We start from the raw sequence: 19,651 nt of genomic DNA on the forward strand, positions 1-19,651 counted from the left end.
TCTGTCATTAAGCTATTTTAAAAAATAAGTCAAAATCTGTCTCTGTATAACTTTCACCCATTTGTGGTTGTTCTCCCATCTGGAAAAACCTAGAAGAATCTGATGGAAAACAAGGCTGCTCCTTCTTCCTTTGGGCAGCTATTCAGTGTCTGGAGCACTGTGCATTCTCTGTGTTGCAGACTTTGGCATGTAATTTTTCCCCTCTCCCATCCCACTGAGTTGCTAACAGTGTAGACTTTGCTGGCAATATAAAATCAATCCTACTGCTACCACTTCTTCCTGAAAAGGAATCAAAAAGGGAGTCATAAAATAAAACTCAACAAAGAAAATATACATTGTGGAATTGAGAACTTAGTTGTCTTCGATGAGAGTTTATAGATGTTGAACTTTATGGACATACACCTTACATAGAAGCCTTGTTCACGTGTTACCTAACTTAGCCTCATTCCTCATGCCTTATGAGTTATTAAAACGTTAGCTTACACCCTCCAAACTTGTTTCTCCTTCTGTATTAAAGGTGCCACAGTCCACTTAGTTGCTCAAGCATGAAACCCAAACAAGCAAACATACTTGACCCTTCACTCATCTCATCTGCTCAGACAAGAAGAACACTGATTCCACTGTCCAGATATTTGCCACTTCGTTTCCTCTTTCTCCTCCCATGGTTGCTAGAGCTGAGATTCCAAAAGATGTATGCCCAGCACACAGCAGCCTGGCAGCAAAGGACCCGAGGCACTGAGTGCCAGGACCTCACTCTCTTCCTGCCTTCTGACCGCCAGCTGCTTCTTCCCTCTCTCTGAGCCCAACTGGGAGCTCTAGGGCAAGGGAGCCCATTGGTGGAGTCCATACAGGGAACTAGAGGAGGTGGGTTTGGAGTGGAAAATGGAAGAGATCCTGCACATTTCTTAGCTTCTCTTCTGACTCCTGTTTCTCTGCAATGCATACGTTATACAGACTCTGGAGTTAACTTTCTAAAAATGCACATTTCATCAGGGTGCTCCTCTACTTATCACCCCTCCATGCCTCCTAAGCACGTTTTATAGTTCCCTTCCACATGAAGCTCCTGGCAGCCTTCCACCTCAACTTCTGTTGCATCTTCCACCTCTGTTGCCGCCTAGGTTTAAGGGCATAACAAACAGCCCAGGGTTTTGCGTGTCCCCCAGATTTGGGTTTATACGCTGGGCTCCTACCTGGCACAGCTCCTGGCTCATAGTAAAAGCTCCCATCTGTGCCTGCGGAATGAATGGATGTCTGCACTTTTGCACACAGTACTCCCCGTACCTGGCATGCTTGATAAATTCATAATCTCCCTTCAGGTCTCTGAATCACGCTTCCTCTGTGAAATCTTCCCTGGACTCTCCCCACACCCCCTCCTCCTGCGAGAGACTTATTCCTCTGTTCTCCCTAAGCAGTCTGTACACATCCCTTTTAGTATTTATCTCCAGGTGCCACTTGAAATTGTTCACATGCCTCAGTTACTTTACCAGACTATATGTTCCTTAATGGCAGAGGCTGTCTCATTCATCCACGGGCCCCCAGGACCTGAAAGGATGGCTGATGCATGGTGGGCACACGGCCTGTTTACTGAACAGCATCATCTATGGCATGGGGGGGGGTGGTAAACGTATAAAGTAATTTTTTTCTACAGTTACTATTTTCATGCCCCTGGGAAAATCCGTAACTTTTAGTCACTTTTGGCTATCATGTGTCCAGTCTCATTAACGCCTCAGCTTCCTAAACTTGATTTAAATCTCTTTTGCTCCTACCGTCCGCATGGGTTTTCCTGGGACCCTGACAGCTTTGAGGTAGGGGAGGCATGGTCTGCCTCTGGGGCACTGCCTCCTCCTTGACTCTTCAAGGTCTAGTTTTTCCAGTGTGTTATGTGCAGAGAGGAGGGTTTCTTTATTTAACTCTGCGATGGCATTCTTTTTTGGCATAGGTTGTGGCTGTTTGTCTAGTGAAAGAGAAATGGCCACTGAAGTGGCAGGTACCCGGTGGCTGGCTCTCTTATGGAATCGATCTGTGGATTCATCCTAGGGTCAGTGCAATATTTGGCTCAAGCTTGACCTCTTTCATTTCCATGGTGCCCAGTCTGCACTGCCCAGCCTATTGATGCTGGGTTTCCTTGCCCAGCAGGCAGCTCTCTTGAGTGGTACATGGAAGATAGCGGGCTCCAGTGAAGGTCTCTTCCCCACGGTCACTTCGACCACAGAAAACTCGCACAGCCTTGCCATGCCAGATACTTGCCATGTCTTCTCTCTCTCTATCCTGCCATCCCCCCCCCCACCCAATTCACTTCTCTTCTCTTCTGACTGGCAAAGGAAGCAAGTCCACGGCCTGAGCAGATGTCTAATGTGGAAACCAAACCACCAACTCCCCTTCCTTTAGGCAACCCCAATTTCAATGAGTGTGCCCTTAGGGCCTCCCCTTCACTTGGATGGAGATGGGGAAAGGGAGCACCCCTCTCTTTCTCATGGGCACCACTGGATTACCTCTTAACACAAACGCTGCATCCCACATAAGAGAGACTACCCTGGAGATTCCCTTTTCCCCTCTCCAGCTTCTGTTTATACAGACTAGGGTGAGAGTGGAGGGGCTGATTGTGGTGGGGTCATTCCACAGCAGCCTTAAGGGAGGCTGACAGGCCCTCGAGCCAGCTCTGTGAAGAGTACCACTCAACATCCCGTTATAAAATTTGTTGAATAAATGAATGAGCAGGGCTTCCCTGGTGGTGCGGTGGTTAACAATCCGCCTGCCAATGCAGGGGACGCGGGTTCGAGTCTTGGTCCGGGAGGATCCCACAAGCCGCGGAGCAACTAAGCCCGTGCGCCACAACTACTGAGCCTGCGCTCTAGAGCCCGTACTCCGCAACAAGAGAAGCCACTGCAATGAGAAGCCCGCGCACTGCAACAAAGAGTAGCCCCCGCTCGCCGCAACTAGAGAAAGCCCGCGCACAGCAACGAAGACCCAACTCAGCCAAAAATAAATAAATAAATTTATATATATAAAAAAAAGAATGAGCAAATGGATATATCTATTTTGAATAATTCTTAATAGAGGGGAATATTGTTGCTGTGCAATGAGGTGCTAGGTGAATTTTGAAACAGAACAAGATGAGTCAGTGATAGAAATCCAATGGAAAGCCCTGGACTTCTGTCTCAGGGCTCAGTTGCCAGCTTGCCATCTTTGTACAACCTCCCCTTGTCTCAGCACGGTGTATGTTCATAACATTAATTAGTTTTGCTGCTGCACACATCAATAAGAGACCGGGAGAATTACCACCAAAAAAATCGGTCTTGTACTTTTCAGAATTTGCAACGCTGAATAGGGAGGAAAATGTCATTTCTGCCAGAGGCACAGCATCTTGCTCTGCTCTTACGTAAACTCACTGTCAGGCAATCCCAGAAACTGCCTCCACTTGCCTCTGGGCAAAATGTCTCCTTTTCATAGAAAAATGTCACCTTTTCTCTAGGAAATGGCAGGTAGTTATTTTTTTTCCAAAGGAAAAATGACCTTTGCATTTTGTTAAAAAAAAATTCTCAAGGACTCGGCTTTGATGAAAAACACTGAAAACAATTCCATATCTTTTAATTTGTACTTGAGGTTTTACTTTGTAAATTCTGAGATTACACCTGTCACCACCGATGTAGCCTGTAAGCGAATGTCAATGACCAGAAAGTCCTGGCACCGTGTTTTCCAGGAACGTTCCCTGCACACAGGATGGATTCTTGTAAACCCGGCTCTTGGCTCTTGCTGCATCTAACGTCCCCCCCCCCCAGCCCACTCCTACCACACATACCGCACACACGCACACACAAACACCACACCGCACAAACACCCCCCCCACATACACACTTTAATCTCATTACTGTAACACTTCAAAGCTTTTATGTGCTAATCCAGGATTACAGTTTTATATAAGTCCATGAGAAACTGCTCTGAAAAAATGCCAGTGCTGCGATATAGTTTGTCTATCACCATGCTTAAAAGTATATTTACATATACACACTACTATATATAGAACAGATAATCAACAAGGACCTACTGTATAGCACAGGGAACTCTACTCAATATTCTGTAATAACCTATATGGGAAAAATATCTGAAAAAGAATGGATATATGTATATGTATAACTGAGTCACTTTGCTGTACACCTGAAACTAACACAACATTGTAAATCACCTATACTCCTATATAAAATAAAAATTAAATTAAAAAAGTATATTAAGTGCTTCATAATAAATTTAGAGATGTGACAATCTAAGTCATTTTTTTTTAATGGCAAAAATTTTCATTCTGTTATGAGAAATAGAAGAAAATATATCCAGTATTCTTTTTTTTTTCCGGTGAGAAAATAGGAAAGAAAAACAAGAAAGAAGCAAGAGGAGTGAAAATTTCAGGACACAACACTTTAAAACAAAGAGAGAGGGAATACAAAGTTGTTGATACGGAGAAAGACAGTTCTAGGTTATTAATCTTGCTTTCACAAAACAAAGTTCCCACTTCTTTTGTCAATATCTCATATACGTGGTGAAATGTTTTCCGTTTTGACAATAGTTTTCACCATTAAGAAATGCAAAATTCACCTTACAGGATTTTCGAACAAAGTAGTAACTCAGATGATGACGCAAGATTTACCGTGTGTGCTCTTGTCAGTTCATGCAAATCCTCAGCTGGAGCATGTGAGAGGCACATAATTACACTGGATACAGGAATAAGGTTTCTGCAGCTGTAGCAGTTTTGATATTTGCAGACTCCAGCACACTCCATCTCTAATTTCACTGGCAGCTTGTAAGAACCAGCAGAATTACACTTATAAACAAAGGTCTGCATGGTAATTTATCTCCTATTGACTTCAGTGACGTCTTCTGGTTTAGAATGCTAAGAGATTCATAATTATGAACTAGATCTAAGACTTAGCTGATGAAACAATGAAAGACATATTTCTTGCCTCTTTTTCTCACATTGCACATATATCTGTAGATGATGATATATATGTGTGTGTATCTATAATCAAACTCTTCACTGAGCATTTACAAGCCTACGTGACAATCTGTAGGAATATGCACCAACACCCTATATAGCTATTTAATTCAGGGAGTATTATCCTCTCAACAGAAACATTTACCTTGCCTTAAACATTTTCCAACTATCTTACCCTCCTTAGACTTTTCTTTTTATTTGTTGTGATTCAGGATTGACATGCTTTTATTTTCAAAGGGGTTATAATATCAAAAAATGAGGACCAGGCTTCCCTGGTGGCGCAGTGGTTGAGAATCTGCCTGCCAATGCAGGGGACACGGGTTCGAGCCCTGGTCTGGGAAGATCCCACATGCCGCGGAGCGACTAAGCCCGTGAGCCACAATTGCTGAGCCTGCGCGTCTGGAGCCTGTGCTCCGCAACGGGAGAGGCCATGATAGTGAGAGGCCCGCGCACCGCGATGAAGAGTGGTCCCCACTTGCCGCAACTAGAGAAAGCCCTCGCACAGAAACGAAGACCCAACACAGCTAAAAATTAAATTAATTAATTAACTAATTAAAAAAAAATGAGGACCCATCATTAAACAAATGAAGATTAAGTTACTGACTTTTCTAAAAGTGTCTAGCAGATGGCTTAGAATCCAATGCATACCTAAAAGGCACCCAGCCTAATTGTCAGTGGCATGTGCACACATAAGAAGTTGAAGGTCCTATGTCAGCTGCCAGTCTATCAACAGTATAAGGGTCATCAACATGGCACCACGTTTCTGAAATTTTTCTGATTATCTCCTTTAAATCAAAAACTATTTAAAGAGGCAAGAGTTGTTTTGTTAAGTGTTCAATGCAGAATCATTTTACTCCCAGGGTCCAAAGGGGGAAAGCCTAAGCTGCTCATGGATATTTTCATGTATCTATCATTCCCAGAATGCTAAGGCTTCCTTCAAATTTGTGGAAAAGAGTCTCATAGATATATTAATAATTGCCACTAATTTTGAGTGATTCCATATGTTGTGTCCTATTCTAAGTACTTTAAATGTAAATAATTCGTCGAATGAATTGTTTGGTTAAACTAGACAAAGAAAAGCCTTAGATGATTCTCTAAAGGGAACATAAATAATCACAGAGGAATCTATGATATTACAGCACATCTCACGCCTCCATAGTAATCCATGTAAGCACATCAGTGCTTCACAGACTGATTCCACTGTGCAATCAAAAAGTTGAATATCTGCTGTATACATGGTAGTGAAGTAAGCCTTGGGGATTTGTTAATGATCAAGTCAGACACAGGCCCTGACCTCAGAGAGCTTATAGTCAGGTGGGTCGGGGGAGGGTAGTAAATAATGAGAGATTACAATTCACTTGGGGGAGGGGGTGGATAAAAATAAGAACCTTTTATAAAAAAGCAGATTGTTTCCTGATGAACCAAAGGCGCAGTTCCATTAGTGAAGGGAGAGAGAGTAGCAGGAACTGAATGAATCTGACATTGTCTATGAGAATACATATGCTAACCCAGACACCAGAGTCTGGTAAATTTCTGTATCTATTTGGATACTTTTTGGTTCATTTATAAGTAAGGGTATTGGTTATCTGGCCTCAGACCTATAAAGTTAAAACGATAAAAACTTCTTAATTGCATTTAGATAATACCTTTATTTCAAGTGCATCTAACTTAAGCCTAATAAATATGCTGACAACCAACAACCTTCTCCAGGGAGCAGGCATGAAAAATGTTAACCCTATAATCTCCAGTCCATTTCCATTAAACTTAAATAATAAGCTTTCAGATTCTTAAAATGCCAACTTCGTATCCAGTAAGGGTGCTCTAAACAACATCCCTGGTGTTACAACATCTAGCACCATTCTGAGCTCTGCTCTTAGGCTGAGTGGAGGCCTCGCCCACTTTCTCCTTTAGCTCCTAGGAGGGCCAGTGAACCTGTACTGCAAATTAATGTAAGGCTTTTGTGCAGAATAACTTACAAATAATAGTGACAAAAGCACATTTAAGTGCATTGACTGTCACGATGTTAATAGGTACAGTGGTCATGAATATTGTAACTCAATTACCATTTGACTTATCCAAATGGATATCAATACTGAAACTAGAAAAAAAAAAAAATTAAAGCAGCAAACTTTGCTACATTTGTGTTAAAATGGGAATGAAGTTCTTAATCCTGGGGCACAGATGAGAACTAGGATAGGACTTGTATAGTAGTTATCCCTTCTCAAGTGAGCTTTTATCTAGACTGTGATTTTACATGAAGACGGCATAAACAGCACTGTATAGGCATTTACAAAGAGAAAAAAGACAGAAATGTGCAAAAAAATAGAGGTACTGTAATAGCATTTATTTGGGTTACAAAGGTCTCTTTTTAAAAAACTAAATGAGTTATTGATGAAGCATAGCATAATTTTAAGAACTGGCGCAACAAATTTTTTAATCCTTTCAAGTGGTTTGGTTTGTAGCCAAAATCAAGTATTTTGTCGACTCTGGCATCTGTATCACCTACATATCGTCATGGAAGAAGAACAGTGGATAGAAAGTGTTTAGTGTGGCTCTCACCCTCGCTCTGAGGTGTCCTGTTATTGATCTGAAGGATACATCACTAGCAGTGGGGATGTTAGGTATTTCAACAAAATGAAGCGAGGTTCTGAAACTTAGGTGTGTTTGGAAAGAACCAAGAATAAATACACTGTGACAAGCTACACAAGCACAGTTTATTTCTTCTCTACTGGAGATATTAGTATTGGTCAGCTGGCTAGAAATTCAATTCCGTTTTCTGGCTTTTATAGAGCACAAGATGTTTTCGGAAGCATCTAAAGCTCATAAACGTCTAAAAAGGCAAAAATGACGTTACTATCAAGGGATCTTTAGAAAATTATCTAACTTGGATTTGACTATGAATATTTTGAAGATCTTTCAAACTGAATTGCTGCAACCACTTCCTTTATTTTTATTAGAAAGACAGAGCTAGAGGCCTGGTGATTTTGCTGCTCATAATCTCTGGATGTGGTATTATGATTCACTTTTATTTATTCATAGCACGATAGAGACCTGGAAGGCAAAAACATTATCAACATGTGCCAGGAGATTGTGAGAAGGTAGAATTCCCATGAAAGTCAAAGATACTTTTCTCAGGGCACTTTGAACAAACTCAAGGAAGTCAGAAACAAAGAAGCCATAGGAAGGATACTGCAGTAGATGAAAAGATGACTAGGGACTTTTTTTTTTTTTTTGCCACTTCTCTCATCAAAATGTGGGGCTTAGTTTCCTTCCCCTTTTATCTGGCCTGACGAGTGACTTGATTTGATAACATTGTGCCAGTTCCAGGCTAGGCCTTGAGAGGCTTGACAGCTTTCCCTTTTGCTCTCTTGGAACCCTAAGCCACCATGTAAACTGGTTCAGCCATGCTGCTGTTGAGACGGCACGGAGACGGAGAGGCTGCACCAGCCCTGAGGAGTCCTACCCATCCCAGCTGAGGCCTCACCTTGCACATCCCAGCCCCGGGGAGCTCCGGAGGGTGGCAGCTGCACAACACGCCCAATGTGAGACTGGTGGATGAGAAACACCCAGCCCATCCCAGACAAGAAAGTGGAATCTTGAGCAAACATTTGACTGCGCTTTTAAAACACCGAGTTTTGGCATGGTTTGCAATGCGGCATTAGAAAACTAAACAGATACTTCAAATAATAGAAAGATTACATTAGTTAATTTGCTTCCGGCAATTGACAGAACCATCTAAGTGGTTTACACGACCTAAGTGTGAACACTTATTTGTGGAGGTGGGTGGTGATGAAGCACCGGCTGATTCACTCGGATGTTTTTATAAGGCAGCCAATCAGTAAGAGAGGAGTCATGGGAGAGATCATGGCAGTGTGTGCTCAAAATTCAAAAGGAAGCCTGCCCTGGGTATAAGTTGATTATGAGGTGGGAAAACATGACACAGAAGACACTTCTGAATTACTTCTTGGGCTTTCTCATACATATAGATTTTTCTCAGGAGATGTTTAATTAACAAGTGTAGGATTTCATCAAACTGCTAAGGAGCTAATAATGGTTAGAGAGGACCAAAGAACTCTGTGGTAAGGCAGCGTGGGAAACCACCGGGTAACCATTAAGTGGAAATTCATTACTGAAGGGCCAGCCCTAAGAGGGGCAATAGCTGTCACGTTGAGAGTAGGGCGGTCATCTGTCCACACAGCACTCACGGCCCCAGGTTAATCTTTGCTGTTCCATAGAGAGCTACAAGGTAACTAAGATTTCAGAAAATGCAATCATGAGATAGAATACCCCAAAGAGTACTAAAATCCCAAAGAATGAGAAATTGCACATAGTTCAATGTCCTAGCCTGATATGAAAGATAAACATAAAGATTAATTAGCTTTGTTCTATTGAGTAGATAGCCATAGACTCTACCCCAAAAGTTAGTCCCCAGGAATATTCATAAACACTCCTTCAAAGAAATTCTGAGCATAGGCTTGTTTGAGAGAGGGTCAGGCTAGGATGGAGAATGTTTGCCAAGCTGTACAGTAAGTGGGAAAGGAGTCTTCTTGTTACTACTACATGCGGTGGTTCTCAAACTTCAGTGGGTGTAAAAATGCAGATTCTAAGACTTGTAGTTCAACATGACAGACTAACATACATGGCTATCCCCTTTAACAAAGACTTTAAAATGAATAAACCCACAGCAACGAAGAGAAGGGGAGAGGAGCCATTTTGACAGAGAGGGGCCCTTATAAAACAAGACAGCTCAAGAGAATTTTAGAATATGGAATGTGGACAAAGGCATGATAACTGATGTATCATGGCTTTGAAAGGTATATTCTAGAGCAGGGGTTGGCAAACTATGGCCCATGGAGCAAATCCTGCTGCTGCATGTATCTGTAAATACGATTTTATTGAAGCACAGCCATACTCACTTGTTCACGTGCCATCCTTAGCTGCTTTCATGATGACAGAGTTAAACAGCTGTGACAGAGACCACTTGGCCCACAAAGTCTAAAATATTTACCCCTTGACCCTTTACAGAAAGAATTTCCTGATTCCTGTTCTAGTGTGCTTTTGGAGGAAAGGGAAACATGGACATGGAGGAAAGGGAAACATGGACTCTCCATTGCTTTGCAGAATCGCAGGAAGCCTTGGGATTAGGAAACATTGGGTACCAGTATATAGAGGATCTGCCCTGCTACATCTGCATGCAGAACTCTCACCACCTACCCTAAGTCACAGATGAGGGTGTCTCCCAAAAAAGGACCCTATTTAATAGACTTTCATATTCTGCCCCTGCCTAGTAACCTCAGGTTAAATTTGACCAGTCTTCAAACTCCGCCACAGACACAAAAGTCCCAAGCAACTTTTTCAGTGTTCCACTTTTAAATACAGACAATCCAAGATCAAAAGACATCTGAGGGCTACGCTCTAGTAAAATGAGCATCCATGACAAAAGAGGATACGGATACGGATAACAGTGGGCTCTGCTTGGAAGAGACATAATGGAAAGTCCCCAAATGTCAGCCGTACAACCAGCCCAGAGAGGAGAATGAGGACAAAAGATGCCCAGAAAAAGGAGGACCCTCTAAGGACCTAATATGATGGTGCTTTGGGGGAAAAAAAAGTATCATTTTAAGAAAGAGATTGCCAAAAAAAAAACAAAAAACAAAAAACAAAGTAAAACTCCACAAAGCCCTTTACAGGGAGAAAATGTATTAATGATAGAGCGCTGGGGTCAGTGAACAAATTTACGAAGCCATGATAATGCAAAACCTGTATGAATATTACTAAAAGTAGTTTTAAAACTCAATTGGGAGAATGGGGGAGGGCAAGTGGGGAATAAGGGAGTTAAAGCTTCATTTCTTCTGAGAGGAAGTAAATATAGGTCATGTCTAGAACTGTTAAGTTGAGACAACAAGGGCAGGACAGGAGAAATTTTTATGCATTATAAATATTTTTATGTTATTATTATTATTTTTTTTTACTGTGTGTGTATTGCTTTGACCATTTTTAAAAGTATATAAATGCACATTCTCAGCACTACTTCAAGAAACTTGGAATCAGCAGGTCTAGGGGCACAGAAATCTGCATCTTTAAAAAGCTCCCCAAGTGATTCTGACAAAGTTAATCTTGTGTCCCGTTTAGAGAAGCTAATAAAGAGGTAGCAACCAGTAAAAGCAATAACATCAATCTACTCAAATGGAGAAATGCCAGAAGCTAGAGAATGTCAGGGTGTTGGCTTTCCAGTTTCTTGCCATTTTACTAATAAAGTGAATAACTATTAGAAGAGGGCAAATAAAAACTAATGGGATGTGACTGACCTCATAATTCAACCCATCTATAGGAGAACCTCATGGATAGGTCAACTTTCCTTGCTCTTATATTTGTTGAAAACCATAAGCCTTGATTCAAAAATTAGCCTGGGGAGAAACATGAAACACCATGTAACGAGGGAAGCTTTTTAACGGAAGGATGATAGATAAGTATGTTTTAGACTCTGCAGTTTCTACATAAGCCTTGTTACATCAATCTTGATTTTTAAAATAGTTTAAAGAATGTTATCAGGATCTCTGGTGTCTACAAATGATTGCTGGGATGTGGTGAATCCTTAATAATCAGAAGTCGGAAGGTTTCTGGGCACTATGGTAATTTCTTCTAAGAAAGTGTCTTCTGGAACATTATAGGACCATTGGGGATTGGCTCAATTAGTTGTTAAAAAACAGGTGGGGGGGACAGTGTCCTCCATTTCTCCTGTCTCCATTGCTTCCTAGAATCAGTGCTGACTGAGAACGGACCACCCTACCCTTGTTTCTATAGTACAGGACCCTAAGTCAACTTTAGTAGAATGGATTTTTCTTTGTGTCCAAACTATTGACATCTCTTTGCCTAAACTAGAGATAATCTAGAGCCAGAAAAGTTGATTAAAATATTTTCATGATTATTTCAATGTCAAATGACATTGCTCGCCTTTTAAATATCAATGATTTATTGTTTATATCTGTAGTGTCTATTATTTTTGTTAACTCTTGAGGTTCATTTATAGATGAAATCATTACAAAAAAGGAAATTAATTTTGTCCCTAATGTGTACTTGTCTTTTAAATTTCATGCAGAAACTGGAAAGATGTTTTGTTTTTGCTTTAATGGTAAGCTATTGGTCTGATTAGCATCGACTAGGTTATATTGGAAAAGAGGAATTCAGCTAATTCAAATTTCACTTTTTAATTTCTAAGTGTACCCATCCATCCATCCAACCAGCCAACAAGTATTTATTGAGTAACTGCTATTTGCCTGGCACTGTTTTAGGTTCTAGGGATTTACAAGTAAAGAAAACATCAATCATAGAGTAAATCTCTATGCCTAACTGGTTAAAAATTTACATGAGAAAGGTTTTATATATAGGTATTCGTGCATTTATGTTTTCTGTTTGAGGATATATGACTATATACTGTCCCTTGATGCTTGCCACAAGCCTGAATAGTTCATCTTTATCAGTTATAATTATCGTCTTACTTGATACTTCACATAAACACCCACTGAAGGCAAAATATTAACCTACACTGAGATGGCATATAAATGTTTTCCTCGGTATTTCCCACTACTGTGCTTTTGCACATTGCTGTTTCTTCTTCCTCTATCTTTCTTCACTTGTCCACCCAGCAAACGCCTATTCATCATTCAAAACTCTCAGACATCATCTTCTATGAGGCCTTCCCTAAGCTCTTCTCAATAGAATTGACCCCCCTTTCCTCTGTACTATTTCTGGACTTTGTACATATTTGTATTTGCATTGTTATAAATATTCTCTAACATATCACTCATTATTTCTATACTGTAAGCTTCTTAAGAATAGAAACATTTGTTTCCTCATTTTTGCATCCCAAGTAACTATCAGAATGCATGGCACATATGGGTATTCACTAAATATTTGCTGAACTGAACTGAGAAGCCATTCCCTCTACTATAACTTGTGGAATGCTACAGAAATATGTTTACATTTTACTTTAAATGATATCATGATTAAAAATAAACACAATATTTTTGACTATTTAATAAGCAGTGGATTTCAACATTTTATTTTCTTTTCTGATGAGAGAAATTATCATCCTTGAAAAGCCTAATAAAATTATATAGTTAGAAACACACTTTAAAAAAAATTCTGTTGTGCCCTTGCCCAACTCTCCTGACTTAGTGCCAACATCATGGTTATTACAGACTCATCTTATTCATACTGTGTTACAATTACTTGTTTATATATCCAAAGCCCCTCCTGGATGTAAACTCCTCAAGAGCCTGGCCCTTGTCATATCCACCTTTGTAGTCCTGGTGGACAGCAATGACTGTGAAAGGAAGGAGCCTAACAAGTGTTTGCTGAATGAATAAATAGAAGGATAAATAGGAGACAGTGAACAGAATAAAATCCTAGGTTCTCGCTTTCTATTAGGACCGTTCTGTGATTATCTTAAATGCAGAAAATCTACTAAATTCTAAATAAAGCTTTGACTTTGTTGTTGAGTAGGCTAACTTAGACTGTGTGAGTGTGGCAAACTAGGAAAACGAGTGAGAAGGAAAAACACCTTATTGTGCAAACCTTTTGATTTTATTTTGTCTTTTAAGTTTACACTGAAAGAAGTCTTTTCTAGTTTTGAAACACAGAATAGTGGATTGGGCAAGAGAAAAAAATAACTGGGTTTTTTATTATGAAAAGAAATGGGTTTGTTACCTGACCAAGGAGGTGAAAGACTTATATGCTGAGAACTATAAAACATTAATAAGGGAAACTGAAGATTACTCAAAGAAATGGAAAGATATCCCATGCTCTTGGATTGGAAGGATTAATATTGTTAAAATGGCCATACTATCCAAAGCAATCTACAGATTTATTACAATCCCTATCAAATTACCCATGACATTTTTCACAGAACTAGAACAAATAATCCTAAAATTCATATGGAACCATAAAAGACCCAGAATTGCCAAAGCAATCCTGAAGAAAAAGAAGAAAGCAGGAGGCCTAACCCTCCCAGACTTCAGACAATACTACAAAGCTACAGTAATCAAAACAGCATGGTACTGGCACAAAAATAGACATATGACTCAATGGAACAGAATAGAGAGTACAGAAATAAACCCACACACCTACAGTCAATTAATCTTCAACAAAGGAGGCAAGAATATACAATGGGAAAAAGACAGTCTCTTCAGCAAGTGGTGCTGGGAAAGTTGGACAGCCACATGTAAACCAATGAAGTTAGAACACACCCTCTCACCATGCACAAAAATAAACTCAAAATGGCTTAACAACTTAAATAGAAGACACGACACCATAAAACTCCTAGAAGAGATCATAGGCAAAGCATTCTCTGACATAAATTGTTAGGTCAGTCTCCCAAGGCAATAGAAATAAAAACAAAAATAAACAAATGGGACTTAATTAAACTTACAAGCTTTTGCACAGCAAAGGAAACCATAAACAAAACAAAGACAACCTACAGAATGGGAGAAAATATTTGCAACCAAAGCGACTGACAAGTGTTTAATTTCATACAGCTCATACAACTCAACAACAAAAAAACAAACAATCCAATCAAAAAATGAGCAGAAGACCTAAAGAGACATTCTCCAAAGAAGACATACAGATAGCCAAAGAGGCACATGAAAAGATACTCAACATTGCTAATTATTAGAGAAATGCAAATCAAAACTACAATGAGGTACCACCTCACACAGGTCAGAATGGCCATCATTAAAAACTCTACAAGTAACAAATGCTGGAGAGGGTATGGAGAAAAGGAGACCCTCCTACACTGTTGGTGGGAATGTAAGTTGGTGCAACCACTGTGGACAACAGTATGGAGGTTCCTCAGAAAACTAAAAACAGAATTACCATATGATCCAGCAATCCCACTCCTGGGCATATATCCAGACAAAACTATAATTCGGAAAGATACATGCACCCCTCTGTTGACAGCAGCACTATTCACAATAGCCAAGACATGGAAACAACCTAAATGTCCATTGACAGATGAATGGATAAAGAAGATGTGGTATATATATACACAATGGAATAATACTCAGCTATAAAAAAGAACGAAATAATGCCATTTCCAGCAACATGGATGCAACTAGAGATCATCATACTAAGTGAAGTAAGTCAGAAAGAGAAAGACACATACCATATGATATCACTTATATGTGGAATCTAAAATATGACACAAATGAACCTATGTATGAAACAGAATCACGGACATAAAGAACAGACTTGTTGTTGCCAAGGGGGCAGGGGGTTGGGGGAGGGATGCAGTGGGAGGTTGGGGTTAGCAGATGTGAGCTATTATATATAGAATGGATAAACAACAAGGTCCTACTGTATAACACAGAGAACTATATTCAGTATCCTATGATAAACCATAATGGGAAAGAATATAAAAAAAGAATATATATATATATACATATGTATCTATAATGGAATCATTTTGCTGTACAGCAGAAATTAACACAGCATTGTAAATCAACTATACTTCAATAAAAAAATATTGACACAAGAAAAAAAGAAATGGGTTTGTTAAATATTTCACTGAAGTTCAAAAGCATTGGGGATCCTTTTCCCTCTACTAAGTTGGTATTAAATCCACAATTTCCTCGTATTCTAATTGTAGGTGATAGGATGATTTTTAATTGAGTCATTTGATGTTTTTTTTGTGATTTTTGGCAACATGAAAGTGTGGCTGCTTAGTAAAATCTCACCAGATGAACAGCAGAGTTAGATACTCTCTAACTTGTGGAAAATTATGTACACATGATTTTTAAAACAGTAGCATTTGAAAAATGTGGTTAGTTAGGTTTGAAACTTTACTCAACTTTCAAGGAACTGTAACATCTATTAAATATATTATTACTCACTAGTGACTGGCAGTGACAAATATACTCATTAGGTGACCTTGAAAAGATGTTCTTTCTATAGGAACCATTTAATAAACAGTCACTTTTAAAATGAAAAATGTCAGATGAAAGTCTCAATTTTATGTTGTTTCTTCATACACAAACCACTTTAAAAATCACGTAATAACAATTTGTAAATGTATGGAGCATACAAATGGCATAATTTTTCCTCAAAAGTAATTCTCTAATTTCTGTATCTTCTAGGACCCATTGACTTTAGTAAGTTAACATCATAAATTATATCAATGTTGGGAAAAGTGTGAAATGGTGATATATAGTTATTACACTTTGTAATTTTCTAAGGCATTTCAAAAACAATACTCCAAAATTCTTAAATCAGTATTTGATTATTATTTAAATCAGATCAAATTTGATTTCTTCTTTATTTTCCAGACAAGGAAAATAGTATTTATAAATTATGGGACTAATCCCAAGTCATGGACCAGGTAGGAGAATTTAAAATCAGACTACAAAATCAGACTTAGTTCATTACTTTTTTCTCTGTCTCTGTGCACCTTTCATATTTTATATTTTCTTGCCCTTAATTTGCCTCTGCATTTCCATGTTAAATGAATTTTGATTATAATTTGATAGATATCCAAGTAACTGCATATGAAAATTCATTCATAAGGACTAGAGAAAAAAACCTTATATATTAAAACATTGTATGGGGATATATAAAAATGAATACCATTAACATTTTTTCTACGAGATGAGCGTGCATATTTAAATATAACTAACCTGGGCAATTCAGCATGAGAATACTATAAGATTAATAAAGATTTTTAAAATATCAATAGCTGAACACAAGCAAGAAAAGTATGAAATGTTAATCACATCCCTGAGAAGGGACTCCAGAAATAAATTAGAAAAGTGTCAATCTCAAGCGTCCACTGAATCCAGCAAATAGAAGGGGCAGTCAGAAAAATGATACAAAAATGGTATTTAAAGTTGTTTCCAGAAATACTTCAATTTGATTATTATTAAATTTAGGGGAGACATAATCTGTGGTTGTCCTAAAGTGAAGTGACCTTTGACCTTCAAATTAAAAACACAGAAAGAAGCTCCTCATATTTGCCTTAGGAAAAAAGTTGCAAAACAATTTTCTAAAGTATTAAGGAACTTACCCGTTTCCATTTTTCCATCCTGTGCTGCAGGCCCATCGGGAATCACGCTTTTCACCTGCAGAAACTCATCAGGCTCATCTCCACCAATGATGGTAAATCCAAACCCCATGTTGCTCTTTTTCAGTGTGGTGCTGAGAAATGTTCCCTTCAGCTGGGATGCATCCCGGGTAAAGAGCGGTTTTTCTACATTGGCCGATAGAAGTTAAAAAAGAAAAAGCACAGTTAAGGCATGTTCTTACATGGGGAAAAGCCAGCCACTGAGCAGCGATCCCAGGGGTAACTGTGGGGTTAATTATAGTAAATGCAAGCAGGCGTGACTTCAGGAGCGCACCTCTAAGCACTTCCCACAAACGCAGAGCAGTCCCAAGCGTGCAGGGAAAGGTGAAAGAGCTGCTTGGTTTGGAGAGAGATTTTTTTTTGTCCTCAGTGTTTCCATTCACTAAATTCAACTTCTTGTGGTTAAAAAGGGCTGAATCAACAGGTAAAGATAAAGCGGAGCCTAAAATCATCCAGATACATCTGGATGCATTTCTCTTGTTCTGAAAAGGTCCAGGTAGGAGGTATGTGTGAGTGGCCGGTGCTGCCCCAAACCTTGAAGGGACAGGACTAGAAAACCGAAATGGACTATGTTGTTTCCAAAAAAATAGGCGCAGTGGAATATTAGCACCTCTTCAAACGTCTAAATTGCTTAGAAAGAGTGCCTGGATGTGGGACTGAGTTAGCTTTTGTTTATATTATGAGATGCTATAAAGATAACCAGATAAATCCATTTCTACTGACCTGAGAGTGTTTAGTATACTCTAAAATGTGGGCAAGAGGCAAGCCAATATCTCTAGATATAATTATGAATGTAAAGGTAACATATTTTGTAATAATATGTTGACATGTTCAAATCATATACCTAAATAATCTGAACAGAACTTGAACCCACTCATAGAGGTTTAACTAGTAATTTGTTATTTAACATGCTTTTTCAGCTATGATCAGTAATAAGTATATTCCTACATATATTAAATGCTTTAAAAATAATAATCATACTAGGAATTAGAATTAATATCTGCTTTAAATGTTATCACTGTCAAGTATTTTATATATATTTTTTAGTTGTTCCATTTTGGGTGATATGATTTGATATTTAAAACAGCCAAACTGTACACAGTGACTTAGATAAGTATTCTGTTTGCTGTTGTTCCATTTTAGGTGATGTGTAATGGACAAACTATAAAGTCATGAGTCATTATATTGGAATTTTACTTTGTCTATTTACATATCTCATATATCTTTGTGAAGAAGACAGAGCACTTCTTTAAAATATAAATAAAAAACACACATAATCTTGTCACCTCCGTTCCCTTTATGAAAGTAAAGTTTACAAGTTGGAGAGAAGTTCCAACGGTGAGACCTTTACATTCATCCTTATTGTGCTGTAGTGATATGGCGTGAAATCAACCGTAGGCATATCTAGACTTCCCGACTACCAGAGTCTCCTTCGTGCTTCCACGTGTGAGTGAGAGCCCACTAAGATGTGAAAAGCGTGTGCAGCATCTCATTCCCGTATGTGGCTCCAGGGTGAAGTGAGGTGCAGCAAGCAACCCAGGACATACCGATGCACCCGGGCCTCCAGGCCAGGTGGCGCCCATAGTAAGACAGGTCACTCACGCTGCGTGACCGCTCCCGGGCAGCTCGGGGGCAGGCGGGTTTGGGCCTAGGTACTGTCGATGAGGAGCTGTCTACTGTCACAGAGGAGAACAAGCCTCATTCGTGTGCTTGGTCATTTGAGGACAAACTTATGAGTCTCTATGGATCTCTGCAGTTTACGGTACCACCGTCATACCCGTTCAGCTCTACCTGGCAACGTGCTGTAAATTCCTATAAGGTGCTACCCGAGGCGTTACCTTCACTCGTGAATGCTAAATGCATGAGTTTAGAGACAGAGCAAACACCCAGCTGAAGCTAATTGAGGGGTCTGGGGAAAGCAAATCAATTATATGAAATGGTCCAAGCTAAAGGCCTATTTGGAGAGCAGGCAGTTCGATAGACAGTCTTTCTCTTTGAAACACTGCGTGTTGACAGGTACTAACCTCGGAAGCCTGGGGCCTGCAGGGGCTTTGTTCCAAGTTCTGTGTGGGGCATGTTATGCTGCTGTAGCTTCCTTTTTGCTTCCAGGACAGGGTTTTCAAACTGTGTTCTTCTATTTATGTGGCTGAAAAATAAAATTTCAAATTAGGATAACAGTGGGGCAAAGTCATTTAAGAGAACATAGGAATAGCTCTAGCTGAATGTCCCACCAGCACGCAGTCAGGCCTCTGTTGGGTCTGGCCTGTGTACGGTGCGCATTTCCGGGACAAGAGCAGAGCTCTCAATGGCTCTATCATATGGTATTGTATTTAAGTTATGCATGATTCGGCCAAAAGAACTAGAATGTGAACTTGCTTTCTGGTCTACTGTGTTAGTTTGAGACGAGTTTGGTGCATTCAAATAAATGGCCAACAAATGAAATTTATACCAAATGGTGCTTAAGAAAGAAGTATTTGTAAAGTATTTCTAAGCTTTGTAAAGTCCCAATAGCCAACAGGATAAGTATAAGGTCAATTCACTAATTGCTTTACTCT

General features: G+C 39.4%; 1 protein-coding gene across 7 annotated transcripts in view; it reads right to left on the reverse strand.

The window, feature by feature from the left end:
- The window catches only part of MAGI2 (membrane associated guanylate kinase, WW and PDZ domain containing 2), a 1,331,631-nt gene that overhangs the window by 290,624 nt on the left and 1,021,356 nt on the right, over positions 1–19,651 (reverse strand). For 5 of the 7 annotated variants that reach the window (XM_082399315.1, XM_082399314.1, XM_082399313.1 and 2 more), the window contains 2 exons: positions 19,121–19,242; positions 17,040–17,222 (listed from right to left, as the gene is read on the reverse strand). In XM_082399315.1, coding sequence (XP_082255441.1) covers positions 17,040–17,222; positions 19,121–19,242 — 305 coding nt within the window. Of the gene's footprint in view, positions 1–17,039; positions 17,223–18,643; positions 18,773–19,120; positions 19,243–19,651 lie in introns of all 7 variants that reach the window. The other 2 variants (XM_082399312.1, XM_082399311.1) reach the window with 1 other exon arrangement.

Source organism: Balaenoptera borealis (assembly GCF_965194805.1).
Source record: "Balaenoptera borealis genome assembly, chromosome: 7".
In the NCBI taxonomy this organism is placed as follows: domain Eukaryota; kingdom Metazoa; phylum Chordata; class Mammalia; order Artiodactyla; family Balaenopteridae; genus Balaenoptera; species Balaenoptera borealis.